This window comes from Podarcis tiliguerta, assembly GCF_965153285.1.
Source record: "Podarcis tiliguerta genome assembly, chromosome: 7".
Classification (NCBI taxonomy): Eukaryota; Metazoa; Chordata; class Lepidosauria; order Squamata; family Lacertidae; genus Podarcis; species Podarcis tiliguerta.
The window spans coordinates 85,762,274-85,781,785 of NC_139540.1; the positions used below are offsets into that span (position 1 = coordinate 85,762,274).

The 19,512-nt window shown below is 46.1% G+C and overlaps 2 protein-coding genes across 3 annotated transcripts in view; one reads left to right on the plus strand and one right to left on the minus strand.

The window, feature by feature from the left end:
• LOC310681236 (uncharacterized protein) overlaps positions 1-19,512 on the minus strand; it is a 53,790-nt gene that overhangs the window by 9,489 nt on the left and 24,789 nt on the right. The window contains exons 1-2 of one of the 2 annotated variants that reach the window (XR_014513150.1): positions 18,034-18,111; positions 10,205-10,361 (exon numbers count right to left, since the gene is read on the minus strand). Coding sequence is in view for 1 of the 2 variants with exons in the window: in XM_083448866.1 (XP_083304992.1) it covers positions 10,205-10,361 (157 nt within the window). In the remaining variant the exon portion in view is untranslated. Of the gene's footprint in view, positions 1-10,204; positions 10,362-18,033; positions 18,112-19,512 lie in introns of those variants that run through there. The other variant, XM_083448866.1, reaches the window with a different exon arrangement.
• Positions 575-1,076, plus strand: LOC310681227 (small ribosomal subunit protein uS12-like). The gene has a single exon (XM_083448856.1). The coding sequence runs from the start codon at positions 616-618 to the stop codon at positions 1,039-1,041; it is 426 nt and encodes a 141-aa protein (XP_083304982.1). The 5' UTR covers positions 575-615; the 3' UTR covers positions 1,042-1,076.

Sequence of the window (19,512 nt, forward strand, 5' to 3'; positions counted from 1 at the left end):
TCACCTTCACTTGTAGCAAAGAAAGGAGGCAGTTCCAATTCATTTTCTGGCTCCTGCCTTGTCATTGCAGTGTGGGGACACTGGGATTGCAATGCGCCATAATTATTATTATTATTATTATTATTATTATTATTATTATTATTATTATTATTATTTATACTCTGCTCCTGTTGCTGGGTTGCTTCCAACACATATAAAAACACAATAAAACATCAAACATTAAAAACCTCCTGATACAGGGCTGCCTTCAGATGTCTTCTAAAAGTTTTGTAGTTCTTTATCTCCTTAACATCTGATGGGAGGGCATTCTACTGCCAAGAAGGCCCTCTGCCTGGTTCCCTGTAATTTCACTTCTCACAGCGAGGGAACTGTGTTATGGGCCACATAAGATTAGGTAGTGGGACAGAAGTGGGTTGGCAACTCCTGGTGTGGAGAGAGTTTTGTCCCTTCCCACTCGAACTTGGGTCACCCGTTGACACTGATTGGCAGCAGATTCTGTACAGACAAAAAAAGGCATAACTAAGTATGGAATTCACTGCCACAAGATGTGGTAATGATCAATAGATCAGAAGAGGATGAGACATTCTTTCTTCCCCGGGATCCTCGTACAGCACAATGGGCAAGTGTAGCGGGCTTCATACTGCCAGGAAGTTGCACAGTCACCCACGTGATCAGAAGTGGCATGACAAACAATACAAGAAGTCCCACCTGGGCACTGCTTTGAAAGCCAACCCTTTTGGGAGAGCTTCCCACCCCAAAGCAATTGTCCTGGGAAAAGTTGGCATGGAGGCTAAGCAGCCAAATTCTGCCATCAGGAAGAATGTCCGAGTTCAGCTGACCAAGAATGGCAAAGCAGCATTTCTTCCTGTTGATGGTTTTTTGAACTTCATTGAGGAGAACGATGAAGTTCTGGTTGCTGGCTTTGGTTGGAAAGGTCATGCTGTTGGTGACATTCCAGGAGTTCGTTTCAAGGCTGTCAAAGTAGCAAATGTTTCTCTGTCAGCCTTGAACAAAGGCAAACAAGAGAGACCCTGGGCGTAAAGTTACGTTGTTATTAAGATGATCGAGAAAGTTTTCTTCTACAAAAAGAAAGAGAATTAGACATATCCGTAGGGGATGGTCTATCAGCAGCTATAACTCACGATGCCAGATTACCACTAGAAGACAAAAAGGAGATGTAGATGTTGACATGTTTTAATTTCTTTTACTGTAAATTCTAATTATCTTTAAATGCTTTTTATTGTCTTTTATTTTTATTGTCTTTACCTCTTTCTTATTTATAATGTTCTTATTTCTTATAAACTGCTTAGAGGTTTTACCAAAATCAAGTGGTATGTAAAATTTGTTGAACAATTTAAAAAAGAGAGCAAGCCATGGCAATTTATTGCCTTCTTCTCTTGATGAAGGACTTACAGAAGCATCTGGCTGGCACTGTGAAAAAGAGGATTCTAGGCTGGCCTAGGCAGACCTTTTCTTCCAAAATCCCTCTACTGTGAGGGAGTGTTGTGCCTCAACCCTTGCTTTGTTATAATGCCAGTGCTAACTGTGACCATTTTTCGAATTCGGTTCTGTCTACATTGGGCAAGGTACTAACTATATTACTTTGTGGTTGTGCTTCTTAAGGTCAAGGTACAAAGACACAGCTGGAACTTCTGTTGGGTCAAATCTCGTCAAATCTTGCCATCAGTTCCCCGTTTCCTAAATATGTTAAAAATAAAATCTCTTAGGTGGAAATAATGAAAATATTTGATATTTTTGTTGTTCTTTTCTTTTCTTTTACTTCCACACAATATCCCTTTTGTGTGATAATTGTTAAACCCTGAAAAACCATATTTAAGTCAATTTCCCTATTAAAAATTAATAGAAGAGAGGTCAACAGAGAGACAGAAGGACTCACAAACTTTTCAAGGTTACTCCATCCAGCTAACATTACTATGGCAATAGGTCATCATTTAAATCAAATGATACCAATTTATACAATTGTAGAACCATGATAAGAGCTCAATTGACAGCACATTCTAATAGTTTTTAGGAGAAAAAAATCCTTAATTATATTAGTTTATAGCAACTAAGAGATTATTTTAAGATATGTGCTATAATATAGAGATTAGGATCCACAAGGAATTGAAAGGAGCAGGAATGGCTCATCTAGTGGGGCAAGGCATCTGTTCAGATTTCTGACAATTTATCTCATTGGTCTAATGGTGCGTTTATGAAATGTTGGTCTCTTAAGAGTTCAAAAAATTACCTCCAAAATTTAGCATTGCAAGTATAAAATAGAAATGTCTATTCTATGTGATCAAGTGCATTTTGGGCAGCTAAAAACACTAGAACTGACTCATTTATTATTTTTATTGCACTTATTGATTATAGCAAGCACCTTATGGTATTAGCTGACCACCACCACCCCACCACCCCGGTCAAGAAAGCTAGCCTCATCATAATGGCTATTTTCCTAGTCTCACTAACTATAGGGAATTGTAGTGAAAGTGTTATAATCTTGATTGGTACAATACTATAACCGAGTTGGTAAACTGCTAAGTCTCAACTTTCTCTCCCTTCCTTCTTACTTTATTCATATAAATTTTGAAATAACTTTAATTTTTGTTAAGCATTTTATCCTGCTCTTTAGCTGAAAAGACTCTGAGATCATTTTACAAAAATCAGTAGTAGGCAAGTCCCTGCTCTCTGCAGAGGTGCCAAGTTCCACCCAACATGAGGGGCTATCGTGTGTGCATGTGATGTCACATGTGTTGTGATGTGCATTGTGAGGCCTGGCTCCTCAGGTTTGGGGGTGCTTAGCCCCACTGCAACAGACTGGGGTGGGGGGCTGAAGACACACCAGCCCTATAGAGTTGGTGCCTATGGCTCTCAGGCTTATAACGCAAAAGACATGACACACAAGGAAAAGGGGAATGGAGAGAGAAAGGAACAAGGAAAGCAAGCTCTGCTGGCACCATTTTTAAAGTTGCATTTCTTAGAATGATCCACAAAGATTGAAATTGTTCAGCTATTCTGTTTAAAAGGTTGTTTTGTGCCATGTTTTCATGCCTTTACCAGCACCCCCTCAAGCTTGGAGGGGGGCCAGAGGAAAAGGAGACATCACTCAGGGAGTCAGCGTTGTCCACTCCAGGACCTTCTGTCCTGTCCTGGTTTCAGCTTGAAGAGCCCACAGCACAAAGCAGTTGTTCACAGTAGCAGCACTGACAGGTTGCAGTCTGGAATCACTTGAGGCTTAACTGAATGATCAGTCTAACCCCAGAATGCTTAGAGTTAGACAGCAACCACACACTTGAGAGACCTCACAAAGAAAGAATATTTGTGACTGCCCGACTCTTGTTGCAGGTTTGCAGGTCCACAGAGAACTTTTTCAGAGCAGTTCCACAGCCACCTCCTTTCAGGACAGTTTCATCTTGTAGAGACATTCACTGACTCCTGGACCTAGATGGTCAATCACTCCTGCTTGATGTTGTGGGCCACAAGAGTCAAAGGTCAAGCATATGGGTGATGGGGTACACCTCACATTATACTTTGCCCACAACCAACTGAAAATATTCTCAAAGGGTTCTCACAAAGCCCCCTGATTAGCTTCTATCAAGTTCGCCATCTCTGCTGAACACCATCAACCTAAACCTCCAAAGGAAGTGATCTGAGCAAGACAAGGGTGTCAAGAAAACATCCCCTACAACCAGACCTCTGAATCAGGTCACCATGACCATCTTGGGACCTTATGCTCTGCTTATGAGCTTCAAGAGGCACTAGGCAGCGCCAGTGATGGAACGCTGGGCTACATGAACCTATAGCAAGGCAGGACACAGCAATCTCTTATCATTTAATTTATTAGTTAAGAAAAACTTATCTTGTCCTTCCACAGTAGTTACTATGCTCAAGCTGATGGACCACAATTTCAAAACAATTTCTCTGCCCCTTTGCACTGTGTGTAGTTGATTTTTAATGGTTTTTAATTTCTGGGTTGTATTTGTATGTGTGTATGTTTAAGTAAGTTTGTGGATGGCCCAAGGGCTTAGTAAATGGTTGATGGGTAGTACAGTAATGTAAGAAATAAATAAAAACTACAAATAACTAATAAAAATTAACAATGCAATGAAACTGAGCCAGATACAGCATGTAAGCAATTGAAAAGCTATAGGTCAGTGAATTAGAACACTTCAGTCCAAGAGATCAGATTCCTGGCAGAATAAAAATGTCTTTATCAAACAGCAGATGGCAGAGAGAGAGATGTGGCCCAATGAGCTTTCCAAAGGAAGGGGTTCTAGAGCTCATCCTGTAGTCATATAGTCACCTTATCTGTCTACCACTTTCTGCAAGCATTGCATTCAAAGTGGTTCACAGCCAGGCTTCATGAACTGCTGAGATGCAGAGTGGAGAGCCCCATTTATGTCTTATTATTTATGTCTTATTATTATTTATTAAATTTAGATACCACCCAAAGACCACAGAGCAGTTTACAACATAAAAATACGAAATAACACACACATAGATACGTTAACACAATGACGCCTGGCGAGTAAGTCCTAATGGCACAATGAAAGGGGTGCATAGTTACAAAAACAATTATATATTTTAACAGCTTTGAAAAATAGCACAGCATAAAGATGACTTGTTTTCAAGTTTTTCAAATATTTTCTAATTTGGACTAAAATCTTGTAAAAAACCACACACATCTTCGCAGTTATTCGCATGAGCTGTGAACTAGGGAGTTCTCCGTTTAGCCATGAACTCACTAGCTGTATTCCCATTTCATGGTAAGTCATGGCTAATGGTATACCATGAATGCTCAGACTGCTTCTGCTATGGGGCAGGCTCCTCACTAGCAAGGGGGGAGGCAATAAGCAGCAAATGTTGGCTTAGTGTTGCATCTGAATTGAGGGTCATAGTTTGTTTTGCTACGGTTTGTTCTTGGCTTACCAACTATCAGTTTTACTTGTTGTTTCTAATTTTGGAGCCAATGCAAGGTTCTTGTAAAGGCTATTCTAAGTACACGAATACCATGAACAATTAGGGAAAATGCTGTAAAACTCACACCCACTCCTCCCAAAATGTATTCTCATTTGTCTTCTTGCCTTTTCCCTCTCATAATACCGGAATCCCCATTATAGCTCTAACAATCACGCTCTCTCAGCTCAACCCATAAAAGCATGAAAAGCAACCTTGACTGGATCATCTTGGCTTGTGCTGTGATTCCCCCCTATTCTCCTGCTAAAATGTTGAGCTCCTTGCTCAGAGAGGTGTAACATGAACCTCCCAGGAGGCCAGACACTTTGCAGTCCAATTAGGTTAGCCTGTTCCCCTTTCAAGCCTGCTGCTCTTTGTTTGAAGACCACTTGGCTGTTCACTTGCAATGTGCCATCAGCAGTACCATCCGTTTCTATGAATACAGAGAGCTGCTTTGCACTGAGTCAGACAGTTGATCCACACAGCCCAGTGTTTGTCTATTCTGACATTCAGCGGCAGGCCTCTACCTGAGAGATTTTAAAGGGGTGGTGCTCTGCCTTGAACCTGGCCAGCATCTTTCCTGCTGCTTCCTAAGTGGAACAAATTTCTCTCAGCCTGGAGCTCAATTGTCACCTGTATGTTGCTGCAATTTCAAATAGCTGCACCCAAAGAAGACTTCAACTAATTAGATGGTGAGGCTTCTGATATGTTAAACATTAAAGGTAAAGGTACCCCTGCCCGTATGGGCCAGTCGTGTCCGACTCTAGGGTTGCGTGCTCATCTCGCTCTAGAGGCCGTGAGCCGGCGTTGTTCGAAGACACTTCCGGGTCACGTGGCCAGCATGACGAAGCTGCAGCTGGCGAGCCAGCACCAGCGCAGCACACGGAAACGCCGTTTAACTTCCCGCTATAAAGCGGTCCCTATTTATCTACTTGCACTTAAGAGTGCTTTCGAACTGCTAGGTGGGCAGGAGCTGGGACCGAACGACGGGAGCTCACCCCACCGTGGGGATTCGAACCGCCGACCATACAATCGGCAAGTCCTAGGCACTGAGGCTTTAACCCACAGCGCCACCTGTGTCCCCCATGTTAAACATTAGTTTGCTCAAATAAGAGTGATCTGTTGACTTGTGCTATGCTTTGAAAAATGTACCAATAACCTTGTGGAGCTGCTGCAAGTTGGTGGGCTGCAGATGGTCCCGGCCAAGATGGGCCTGTGCCCTGACTCAGTACACAATGTCTTCACACATTCATCAAAAAATAGCCACAGTGGTTTTACATAGCAGGGGAGCCAGTTGAACACTCTTCAGACAAAGGGCAGCTGGCTTGAAAGGGGAGTGAGCTAACATAATTGGATTGCAAACTGTCTGGCCTTGTGGGAGGGATCAGGTGAGATACTACACTCAGGGTAGCCCCTTGAGGGCTGGGGTGATGCTTTGCAAAGAGTCAACAGGTCATTGTGTGACACAAACCAATTATAGATAGCCGATATATTTATCAGAGTCCAAAGCTCTGACAAAGGGAGATACCAGTTTGCCTCTGGAATCACGCCAACAAATTCTGTGGGAATTCAGGTTGCACTTGTTTCTGTGTGCCTGACATGCCATGAAAATCTTGTGGTCAAGTAGTAGGCCGCTGGAACAATGGCCTTCTATAGTCTTCCCGCAGAAGGGCTGCAGTTCTGTGGTAGAAGATCCCAGGTTTACTCCTCCTCGGCAACTCCAGATAGGGAATGTCCTCTGTCTGAAACCCTGGAGAGATGGGGCCAGCCAGCAGAGCAAACACACAGGCAGATGCTCAGTATATGGCAGCTTCTTCTGTTCCTACAAAGACCCATGTAGAGATGGCAGCTCCCATACATTCAGCGAAGGGGAGTAGCTGCTGCCTTCAAAACAATCACTGCCAAGGCCTCCATACAAACTGAACTGGCTGTACAGCCTTGTGCTGTCTCTAGCGCAGTCTCTCAAGGCCCTTGCAATGAGGCCCTCTCGCATGGTCAATGGCATGAATTTGTTCAGGGACATCTAACATCTTGTCAAGAGAGGTCACTTTCAGAAATATCACCTACGCTCACATTCTGCAAAAACTACCTCTAAATCTGGGAGGCTGCAAGTAACAATGAGAGGTTTGGCTGTGGCTTCCTCTGCTACAGAACATAGTGTTTCCTCTGTTCCACAATCACCTCTGACTGAGCAGGTTTGGGGGAGTTTTGAAGTAACACCCCCCCCCTTGTTCCTCAGAGGCAAGAGTGGGATGGGTGGGCACACTGACCCCTGCAGGTCAGCTCTAGCCTTTATTTACTACGTATTTTGCATTTAACAAAATCTGCACCCCTTTTATTGGAAATAAAAAATATTGTCAGTGTCCAGCCTAATGCAGCAGCGTGCTGTGTGCAATTTTCTCCTCGTGGGCCCCCCAGAAGAGGTGCCGCCCCAGGGCAACTCCTCGCCGACTTCTGCGGCTTCTTTCTCGTGATCCCCCCCCTCCCCTGCGAATCCGGATCCCCGGCTCAGGAGAGTTCGGTCCAGCTCTTGGCTGCAGCCTAGCACCTGGCAGCCTGCCAGCTGAAGTGTGTGGAAACGACACCGCCAGGGCGGCAGAGATTTTCCTTAATTTCTCTCTTTCCCGAATGCAGACAGGCTGACATTGGCTGGAAAGTGGAGCAGCTCGTCAGGGACAATCAATGAGAATCGATCGAGCTGCTCAGACGAGGCTCGGGGCTGGGGAAATAACGCAGCAACACCAGCAAGCAGTCACACACACGCACACGGAGAGATTTTAATCTAATCTCCTCCTGTTTCAGTCTTTCCCCCGCATCCCTTCCTCTCCTCGCGCTCGGCTTCTTGGAAATAATACTTCAGCCTCCCCCGGACGCGGCGGGAAGCCGAGAAAAGTTCGAGGGCGGCGAGGAGGGGGCGCAAAGACGGCCCTCCCCTTCCTTGTTCCGGGCTGCTCTCACAATGGAGAGCTTAAAACACGCGGAAACCCGAGTGGACGTTGCAGCTGTGGCGCACTCACACGTGCACGCTGCCCGCCCCTTCGCTTCCGACGGTCGGGTGCCGAGGGGGCTGGCTTGTACTTTTGGTTCACGTTCTCTAAAGCACGTGCATTGAGATGCGGCGCGTCCGAGGCCACCCTCCGACCCCCAAAGAGCCGCGGGTCGGAGCGTGGGCGCAGCCGGAGGCGCTCTCTGCAGCCGTCGAGGGGCGCCGCCTTCGCGGTCCAGCGCCCCAGTGCGTGCGAAGGAGCTGCTCTCGCTCGCCAGGAAGGTCGGGGAGGGCCGGGCTGGAGAGCTGCTCCCAAGGCGGGCGGGCGGGCGGAACTCCACCCGACGGGGAAGGAGGTCACCGGGATGGAAAGCAGGAAGGCGGCTGGCAGGCTCGGACTGACGGGCTACTGAAACTGGAGGGGGTGGGGGGACAAGCAGCCCGGGATGCGTTTCCTCGGGAATAAGTGGCGACGCTTCCGAAGGCCGATGATCGGCCTCCGGCTGTGCTTGGGACGGCAGCTGCGCCCTCGACGGCTCTGCTCGGCTTTCCTCGCGCCGAAGGAGGCGATGAGCCCAGCAGGGCGTCGGTGCGCCGGGCGAGCTGAAGCTGCCGCTGGCTGAAACGCAGAGAGGGGCTTACTTTCGAGTAAAGCGGCTCTCAGCAGCGCACGGTGGTATTAGAGGATAGCCGGGCGGGGGTGGCTTCCTTGAGAGTAAACACCGTTAGCAAGTTCGAGCTACACACTTTGGTTGCAGCTCGTGCTGCGATCCTGAGCATGCAAACTCGGGAAGAGGCCCCTTGAATGCAGACGGCTTTGCTTCCGAGGAAATGCCTTGCTCAGGCCTGGGCGCGGCTGCCGGGGCGCTTTCCTCTTTTTGCGACCGTCGGCTGCCCTGCCCTTTGCAAGAGACGCGATCCTCTAGGGTCGCTTTTTGGCCCCCTAAACCCCCCCGAGCCATTCGCGACGGCGCATTGGCTGCCGCAGCCTGGCCAGGGACGCGCTGTCGGGGCGGCTTCTGGGCCCTTGATTGACACTGCCGCGCTTGTTGTTGTGGCAGGAGCGGCCGCTCGCTTTATTAGTGGGGCTCTGCCATAATCCTCGCCTGATTGCTCCTTAATTCTGCGCCTGCTTCGCCGGATGCTTCGCCGCCAGGGCCGGTCAGCTGAGCCGCCTCGCTCACCGATTGCCAAAGAGGAAGGCAGATAAAAGGCGTCTCGCGCGGCAAAGGAAAAGGCCGCCTCCGCCTCCCCCGACGAGGCCCCCGGAGAGGTGCGCTGGAGGTGGCGGGGGCTGCAAAGGACGCCAAAACATTTCCCTCTAAATGCCACGGAAACCACCTCGGCATTCCACACCCAAGGACCGATTATCATGCATTTTACGTGTAAAAAAAAGAGAGAAGAGGGAGTGAAAATACAAGCCGGGGAGGTTCTTTGCTTTTAATCCCTTTTTTCTCCACCCCGCCCCCCCCCAGCACATTTCCGCCTCTGGCTTCCACGGGGCGCAAACAGGTACCAAAGCGGCCGCTGCTTGTCTCCTCGAAAGGGCAAGTGTCAAATCACCTTACATTAAAAAAGGAAAGAAACAGCCTCCAAAGGCTTTGATTTAGAGCGAGTGCTAAACCTCTTTCAGTCTCCATTCAGAGCCACCCCACCTCCCCTTTTCCCTCGGTGATCTAAGTGCACATTTGCCATTCCCACAAGGAAAAATGCAGCTGTGGGAATTTAAGGCGGGCGGGGGGGGGGGAGACACCCCACCCCAGCCAGTATGGAAAAGGCCAAGCGCCCTTCCCTCACCACAGCTCCAAATTGCAGCTCACTAAGGCTGCTTTTTAGTTTTTTAAATTGGGGTGTTTCATGCGACACGGGGTTTGCTGGGGGCACAAGACCAAAAAAGAATAGAAAAGAAAACGGGACCCCATGCCACATCCCACCAGTCAATTGAATTTAAGTATTTATGCACAACTTCTGGGAGAACTTCCCAACCTCAACGTAGCCCCCATTATTTTATAATTTTTCCTTATTATTTATTAAATTTGTATACCACGCTAAACCCGTAGATTTCAGGGCGGTTCACAACATAAAATTACAATATGAGAAAAACAAAACACATAATAGAAACAAAGACAACCCAATAATCCCCCCCTTCCACAACACATTTTAAAAGGGCATCGGATGTCAGTCAATCAAAGGCCTGGTTAAAGAGGAACGTTTATTATTATGTACTTGGTGTAGTTTTCCAGTAAACCAGCAAGGACTTACAATCCTTTTGTTGCATGGAAATCACCATTTCCTGGCACTTTAAACTGCAAGCTGTGGTTGCTGGAGAATGCAGCCCTGCCTTTTGCTCCTGAGGTCCTGGGCCTTTGACTCTTGGGATGAACGCCACCCCCATGTCGGCTCAGTTTTGTTCCTGATTCTGAAAGACATGTTTCGCGTACGCTATTTTAAGTTTTGTAAAGTGGCAAACCTCTATGAGAAGGGTTATTTATACTATTTCTAGCTCACCTTTCCGCAGAAAGAGCCCAGGGAGAATAAAAACCATGAGAAGTAAAAAATAAAACAAGTTCAATTACAAGAAAGTGAAAAACAGCAGAGTTAGAACATAGCAGTCAGCACTAAAAGCACCCATTGAAAGCAATAGTGCTTTCTGCAGGGTTAAAGACCATTTGAGACCCCAAAGCCTTCATGAAGCTCATTGGGTGACCTTAGGGCTGTCCGTGTTTCTCGCAAGGTGGTTGTTGCGAAGTTAATAAGGGAAGGAAAAGAACCATGTGTGGTGCTTTGAGCTCCTTGGAGGAAAGGTGGGAGAGAAATGTAATAAATAAAACTAAAGGAAAGCCATCCTTTAGGCACAGCCATCCAAAACGCCATCTTACTGATCCCAACGCCAGACATGCTTTGGGGGTGTAGCAGGGCCTCTGTGGCCCTGCTCCAATTAGCCATCTGGCCGCATCATTTTTATTGTATTTATTTCCTAAAAATTATACACTGCTTGATTGTAAACCGATTTCAGGTTTTTTATGAAGAGATTAAACAATAAAATTGAGGGGAAAGTCACAACCCTTCCTTAAAACATAGAAAAGTTAAAAGACTAAAACAGATTAAAGTTATCAACTTTGTAAGCATCTGGATAAGCTTGTCAAAGCAGGAATGTTTTTAGCAAACATGGAAAAGAGTACCGTGAAGCCTTGGTCTCAATAGGCAGGGAGTTCCCAAGTGCAGGCGCTGCAGCACTAAACCATTGGTTCTAACAAATGTGGAACAGGTATTACACGGCCCCTGCAGCCGTGCCAGTTCTACTGATCAAAGTAGTTGAGTTGACATGTGTGGTAAGGCGATCTCGCAGGTTTAACAAAATTTATATACTGCTTGATTATAAGAAAAACTTCTAAGCAATTTACACATTATGGATCAATTGACATTTCTGGACGCATTTCAGAGGCAGCTAGCCCCACACAGAGCACATTGTAGCAGGCTAGTTACTGTGACCAGATCTTCCAATCTCGAGGATCAGAAACAGCTGGCCCATCAGTCTAAGCTGGGCAAGGGTACCACTGGTGATAGCCAAGCCACCAGAGTTAAATCTGTCTGTCCACCCGCCTCAGTGCAGCTGCACCATTATGTTTATAAATATGCCAGTGCTGCAAGGGCTTGGCTGGTGTGATTTTTGAACTATGCATGAGGCTGCTTCCATTGCACCAACGAAACAACTGCCAGTGCAAGCATGCTGACATATTGTCAAGACTACCAAGATGACAAATGGGATACTCTCTATTGAGGGGCACACAGAGGGAGAGAGAGAAATGGGGGGGGGCTTGTCCACACTTCCGATTATTCTGTGCCTAGAAAGCATGGGTCCAAGGGTCCCCTTGCCCTGCCCTGCTCCCAGGGAAACCCACTCTTTAGTGCTAAATCATAGCAAATATCAATCTGGAGAAAACCCAAATTGCTGTTTGCTCTAACTGACTTTTTAATTGAATATTCATCTTGATTTGTTTGTGCCAACCTTGCACGGAGGTTAGACGAGGTCATTATTTATTAAGCACTCGTCTGATTTGTTTACAGAGAGGTTATACAACACTGAGTCAAGCACTGCTTATCCCACACTTTCCAGTGCATTCCCCCTTGATTTTCTATTTTGTTTTATTTTGCGGGGAAGCAAGTTTGCTGTGGAAGAACACCATATCAGCGCTCACTGTGCAACCTGAATTAGCCAGTATGTGATTGAATCCCACCCGAAAGTAGCAGGAATTTGAAAGTGCCCCTAGTCTTTAGGGGGCTGGGAACAGCTTTTTTCTGAATTGAAACTGGAGCTGTGTTTCACTTATGCTCAAGCACGACCGGTGGTATTAAGAGTAAGCCCAATGAAATTAATAAGCATTTATAAGTAAGGTCCATTAGTTTCAGTGGGTCTACTATTGGTAAAACTCTGCTGAATACCACCCATTCCTTGTATGGGGCCTGATGCACCCACTGCAGCGGCTTAATTTTTCACACCTTCCACCTCTTGCAGCACACAATTTGGTAACCACCGAACTAAATGTAGCTTACACTTACTAGAAAGAATGCAACATTCACAGGCAGATGGCAGGTCTTTCTGCACAAGGAAGGGATATTCGTTCATTACACAGTGGGTTGGGGTATTGACATCTTTCCTCTCGCTCATGAATTGGTGGTGGGATGAGCTAAATGCCTTCTTCCCCTAGCTAACATTTCAGTTGTAAGGAAAACAGTTTCTCACCACTCAAACTGCCGGGTCATACACAAGCACACTCTCCTCAGCCACTGATACATCTGTTCCCATTGTCAGTATTGTGGTTCTGTGAATGCCATCGATGCTTTTTGGTTTGTGCTTGTGACTCTTGCTTGCATAATTTTGAAACTTAAAAACTAAATCTCCCCTGACCATTCAATGCTGACCATTTCCCACTGTCCAGGTGGTGGTGTGTTTTTTTAATGAAATGAAATAAACATTCAAGTATCAGCAAGGCTACTATCTCCCCATCAACATCACCTGCCATATTGTGAGCCTTCCAAAATGTGTTTCTAGTTTGTACACTCCCTTTCTCCAGTAAGAGAAAGCATATACAGTTACACAGTTGTTTTTAATGGGAGGAAAGATGGAACTGGTGATTCTTTCACAGGATAGATACCCACACTCACATTCATTCTTGGGGTTATAGGGCACAAGCACAAAATTGTTACTGCTACCCTACATTAGGCCATCACTACTTTAGTGCAAGCAGATCCTATTTATCATTTAAGTAGTATATTTGCTGATCTCCCATGCTCAAAGGCACTTCCATATTGGGACATAATGGTTGGAGTGTTAGACTATGACCTGGGAGACCAGGGTTTGAATCCCGACTCAGTTGTGAAGCTCACTGAGTGACCTTGGGCCAGTCGCTGCCTTTAGGCCTAAACTACCTCACAGGATTGTTGTGAGGATGAAATGGGAAGGAGGAGAACCACGTACACCACACCGAGCTCTTTGTGGGGAAAAGGTGGTATACAAATCAGACAGAGAGACAGAGAGACAGACAGATGATAGATAGATAGATAGATGATAGATAGATAGATAGATAGATAGATAGATAGATGATAGATAGATGATGATGATAGATGATAGATAGATAGATAGATAGATAGATAGATAGATAGATGATAGATAGATAGATGATAGATGATAGATAGATAGATAGATGATAGATAGATAGATGATAGATATAGATTAGATAGATAGATAGATGATGATATAGATAGATAGATAGATAGATAGAGATAGATATAGATAGATAGATAGATAGATGATAGATAGATAGATAGATAGATAGATAGATAGATAGATGATAGATAGATAGATAGATGATAGATAGATAGATAGATAGATAGATAGATAGATAGATAGATAGATATAGAACAGGGCATATGAAGAATTAAGCAGCAACGGCTAGTCTTGATACACGAGCTGCCAAAGTTTTACACCCCTTTCTTATCTGGAAAGGCCATGCAATGCCTTAGCCAAACCAAATAGAAAAGACTGAGACAGATTCCCACCAAATAAGAATAAGTGAATATAAATTGCTATCAGGAGTGCAGAGGCCCAAGGCCCAGTATCTAAACACAAAATGGAGTCCCATGGCATGGAGCATGCATTCAGTATGTGGTTTCATTAAAAAAGTAAAACAAATCAGGGGGATAATGTGGTCACCCCCAAAAGTATGCTTCACAAGCTATGGCCAAATATTGACATTGGACACATGAGAAAGTTGTCATATTGCTGACTGATTCATAGTGTGTCACCCCCAAAATGGTAGTTGCCAAGAAAAGATGTCCTGACTCCCAGTGCTGGGGAAAATTTCTTCCTCACCTGCGAAACCCCTCTCCTGATGATACTGGTGAAAGCAGGCACGCCTGGAGGTCAGGCTCACCTGTCTGTTTAGGGAAAGATTATGTGTCAGTGGCAGAACCCACACTCTGCCCGTGGAAGGTTCTGGGTTCAATCTCTCCCTCCCAGGGCCAGCAGGGGAACTTCTGCCAGAGGCCTGTGGGCAGACAGGGCTAGACCAGGTGGGCCTCCAGTTTGACTTGGTATAAGGCAGCTTTATAATGTCACGGCTGCTGACAGACCATCTTTTTCTATAAAGCTGAAATCTCCTCACTGCTGAAACACGTGGAGCACCCTTGGCAGCAGGAAGGTATTGAAAGAGAAAGGGAAGCCATAAGCAGAAAGAGGGATGAAGGAGGGAACCTGGAGATAAATGGCACTTTTCATCTTTCTCCTTCTCCTCTCATTCCTCTCTTGAGGGCCTCTCCTTTCTCTCCCTCCCTCTTTCAGCCTCGGCTTCTCTTCCCCGATGCACAGAGCACTTGAGTTCAAGTGGAGATTGTTCTAAAGTCAACTTCAAGAGCCACATTTCATTCCTGGGCTTCAGGAAGTGAAGCTGTTAGTAAAGGCAACTTTGCTGAGTCAACAAACAATGAGACTTTGCCAGGTTCAGAAATTGCACAGCTTATCCCCCTCCTGCCTTCCCCTGCTTTTGTGCAGCACCCCAGCTGTGGCACTTCTAGTTTCACTTGTAAGTTATTCATTTGTAAGAAACACATTGTTTTCTAACTCATAAACTTCCTTCTTTCTCCATGGCTACTGTCCATTAGATGGATACTTCTTAAGGCACAAGGGTTGAAAAGCTTCAGTTTCTGAACTTCAGGCAACACTTGAAGTTCCAGCTTTGTTTTTCTGACTCTGCTTCAAGCTCCACTGTTCTGGCAGCCAAGGAAACACCAGTCTTCTTATGCAAAGGAGAGTTCCTGGGATCCTCACATCACATCACACCAAGCTACAATAGTGATGGTCTACACCAGCCTTTCCCAACCTAGTGCCATCCAGATAGGAGGGAGTGGGTGGCGCTGTGGTCTAAACCACCAAGCCTCTTGGACTTGCCAATCAGAAGGTCGGTGGTTCGAATCCGCACGACAGGGTGAGCTCCCGTTGCTTTGTTCCAGCTCCTGCCAACCTTGTAGTTTGAAAGCATACCAGCATAAGTAGATAAATAGGTACCGCTGTGGCGGGAAGGTAAACGGTGTTTCTGTACGCTCTGGCTTCCATCATGGTGTTCTGTAGCACCTGAAGCGGTTTAGTCATGCTGGCCACATGACCCAGAAAAGCTGTCTGTGGACAAACCCTCAGCCTGAAGTGAAATGAGTGCCACACCCCATAGTCGCCTTTGACCGGACAAGGGTCCTTTACCTTTTCCTTGCCATCCAGATATTTTGGACTGCAACTCCCACCATACCTGACTGTTGTTCATATTGGTCATGTTGGCCAGACCAAACTATTTGGCTACACCCGGTAGAGTTACATGGTCAGAAGGGAGAGCAACAACCAGTATTCTCACTTTTACCACTTCTGATGCTTTGAATAACAGTTTTCCTGTTTCTGGTAACAGGAGCCTTGGCCTGCTGAATGGTGGGGCCATTCTGCCTAAGGCTGCGACAAGGCAGAGAAGACTCTTTGCAATGAACCCTGCCCAAGAGAGAAAGAAGCAGAGATGGGGAATCGAAGGCAGATGGGGAAGCGGGGAACAGACCACCCCCCCCCCATTTCAAAATGTAATCAAGTACTCTGTAAAAACAACCCTCCTTGAAATAGACTGCACTGAGCATCCTTCAGTGTGCTTGTCTATACACCATACATTTAAAGTGCATGGCTTCTCCCCAAAGGATCTTGGGAACTGCAGTCTACCCCTCAGAGAACTACAGTTCCCAGCACCCTTAATAAACTACTGGCCTGTCACTTATCAAGCTTGCCCAGCTTCACACTCTTTAAAGCCAGCTTTTCTTCTCCTGCTTTCTTTGCATCTTGGCCCAAGCGTATAACAGCTTCTGTCAGGGGAGGAGATGGTGTCGTCGTTTTAGAGAGCAGTGTTCAGCTCCTGGAAGCGCCAGAATGTGTTTTCCCAGTGGAAGGAAACCAGCCCCAAACTCACAGAGACATCGAGAGGGAGAGAGCGGGGGCAAAGCAGGGTGTTCTTCCTCGCTTCAGAAGCCACCGTCTCTTTTGCCCAGGCGAAGGGAGTACAGGCTGACTCCCAAGAGCACAGCTGCTGTGTGCAGCAGCACAACAGGGGCAGCAAGCATAAAGCAGTGGGGGGATGCCAAGAAGAAAGAGGAGGAAGAAGAAAGTGGGAAATTGTTTTGAAATTGCCTTTTCCTATTGCTGGGGGGGAAGAGAAAAGAGAAGTCTGAGAAGCAGCTCTTCTCTGTGCAGAAGGTTCATGCCATGTAAAAATGGCTTAGTGTGCATTTGTCATGGAGATCACTGACTCCCTCCTTCCAGAAGGAATATGACATGTAAGGGGAATAACAGTCAGACACAAAGGCCTGGTGCAGAGAGGGTCCCTTCACACAAAACATTTTGTGGTATGCCTAAAATGCAGCAGTGTGGATGTGACACAGGAGTGAGAAAATGCACAAGCAATGGCAAGCCTGGATTTTCTCCCAAGTAATGTATGGAAATGGTCATTGTAAGGGAGGTTAGACTGAGAGCCAGTGGCTGACCCAAGGTCACCCTTTGCTGCAGGAGGACTTGAATTAGGATCATCCCATTTCAAGTCTTGACACCGGCCACAACTCTTATATAATGCATAGGAGTAGTGAGAGCATAAGGATCAGGCACTGCTTGCATGTGTTTTGAAGTGTCAAAACACCAAAGGCAAACATGTCAACACACCTTGCCTTTATCCAATGCTAAAAACTCCTGCTTGGAAGCCAAGGATACAGGTCAGTAGGGGAGAAATTCATCCGTTCCTTTGCTGGTTCCCATCAGATCCCAGTAGTGACCTACCAGACTCCCCAATGTTGGTACTGCCCCTGCATCTCAGCTGGCCAGCTCAGCTCGCTCTGTGTGCCAGCACCAGACATGGGGCAGAAGACCAGACCGAGGGCTGGGACTGCCGAGCTGTCTAGGAGGCAGAGTAAGGCAGCCACCTCAGGCACTGAAATTCAAGGAGGGCCTGTCCAGCCCCAGGAGAAGTATGGAGGAGCAGCTGTGGAAGCTTCCAGTGAGATCTTACAAGAACCCCACTAAATTGGGGGGGGGGGGCTCTCATGACATCTCCTAGGGCTTGAGAGATCTCACAGGAACCCAGAAACCACAGCTGCACAACCCCACTAAGTGAGGCTTTGGTGGGGGAGGCAAGGGGGTGCACGGCACATGGTGCACAATGCACATGCAGGGGAACACCTTCCCATTTCACCTCAGGGGGCAAAATGGGATGGGCCGCCCCTGACCAGACTGGATGGGCTTTTGGTCTCAACTATGAATGCAAGCTTTGTGTTCTTAATTGCAATCCGGAGAGGTTTATGGTTGCTGGTATGAAAAAGCAAAAACAGCACCTGAAAGTCCGACCTTTGATTCCTGTTTGTTATCCGAGAATCAGAATCAATTCTGACTCTTTCCCCTCCCCGATGCTTAAAACTATCTGGAGGTGGACCAGCCGAATAATTGTGAAAGCTGCATTTAAGTTTTTTAAAACCCCATATGATAATATGCCTCCATTAGTCACACACAGCCTTTGATTTCTTACCTCCTAATCGTATTTCTCCTTCGCTAATCAGCACACCTGGATCCCTGCGTTTCTCTTCCTCGCTCTGCGCCCCCTGACATCCCACCCCCTCCCTGGTTCCCACACACAGTGACGGCCTTCCCTTTTTTTTTACACTCCAAACTGACCACTCTCTCCTTGTACTCGCACAGCTTGTCAGCATTCTCCGATTTTTTACGTGTTGACCTCAACAACCTCTCTTCATGGAGAATTGCAGCATTCTTCCTGTTTTAAACATATTCCATCTGCAGCCTCCCTATAGAATTCCTAAATCTGATAACCAGGGGGTGTGCTTTTGCTTTGAACAGAGAACGGGTTGACCTTTGCTGGTGGAACGGAGGCTGCACCAGAGGGGGAGAAATGGCTTCAGTGAGAACCACTGTTGTTTTACAAACCCTGTGCAAAGGCAGGAAGAAGGGTTGCTGCAGCAAAAACACAAGCTTCTTTGCTCTGTCTTCTCCAAATCTGTCTTGCTATCACAATCTTCTCATGTAGGAAAGTGCCATGACAGAGAGAGAGAGAGAGAGAGAGAGAGAGACTTTGAATTATTTAGTAATGATAGGATGGCTCTAACTGTTCACAGCCACCAGCTTCTCAGGCTCACGTCTGGCGACTCCAGTCTGAAAGGGCAAGCGAGCACTATTTGTCTTTCGAGTGTACTTCAAGTCTGCTCAAATCTCCCAGTGGCCACAGAAAAGGTGCAAATGAATTTGGACATCACGTTCTCAACGAAGCTGATTTGTTCCCCTCTTAAAGCTGAATGTCTCTTCATAGTACATAATTATCTGTCCTGTATTTTAGTACATCTTGGTTCTCTTGTGTACAATTGGGCAAACATTAATTCTGAGCAGTTCATTAATTGTTCATTTTTTAAAAAGACTATGTCTATTTATTTATTTATTTTTATTGTAGCCAGATTCATCTTGTGAAAGGTACATTACAGTCATGCAACAAATGATTTCATGAGTGGGACCTGCAAAAAAAAAAAAAAATGTTGCAATATATGCCATCTAAATGGAAGGCTCATGTTCTGGATTCCAGACAGCCATTTTGTCTAAACAAGGCATTTCATTTCCCCTCACCCAGGGTTCCATCTTTATTTTCCGACTATCACTCTATATCCTGGGGCTACTGAGCATCCTCATTTGTAAGACTGACCTTCTTACCTGAGGACTGGGAAGTGGCCAAAGTAACAGCAGTGTTTAAAGCGAGGCCCAGGGGGACATCCAGGAAATTGTAGGCTGCTCAGCCTAATGTACTTTCTGGGTAAACCGGTAAAAAGCATAGTTAAATATAATATTATCAAGAACAAGTCTTGCTGAATAAGAATCAGCATGGCTTCTGCAAAGGCAAAGCTTGTCTGACTAATATTTTAGAATGATTTGAGAGCACAGGCACCAAGTTGCACCCAACATGGGGGGGGGGGCTGATGTCATGTTCAAAATGCACATGCACATGATG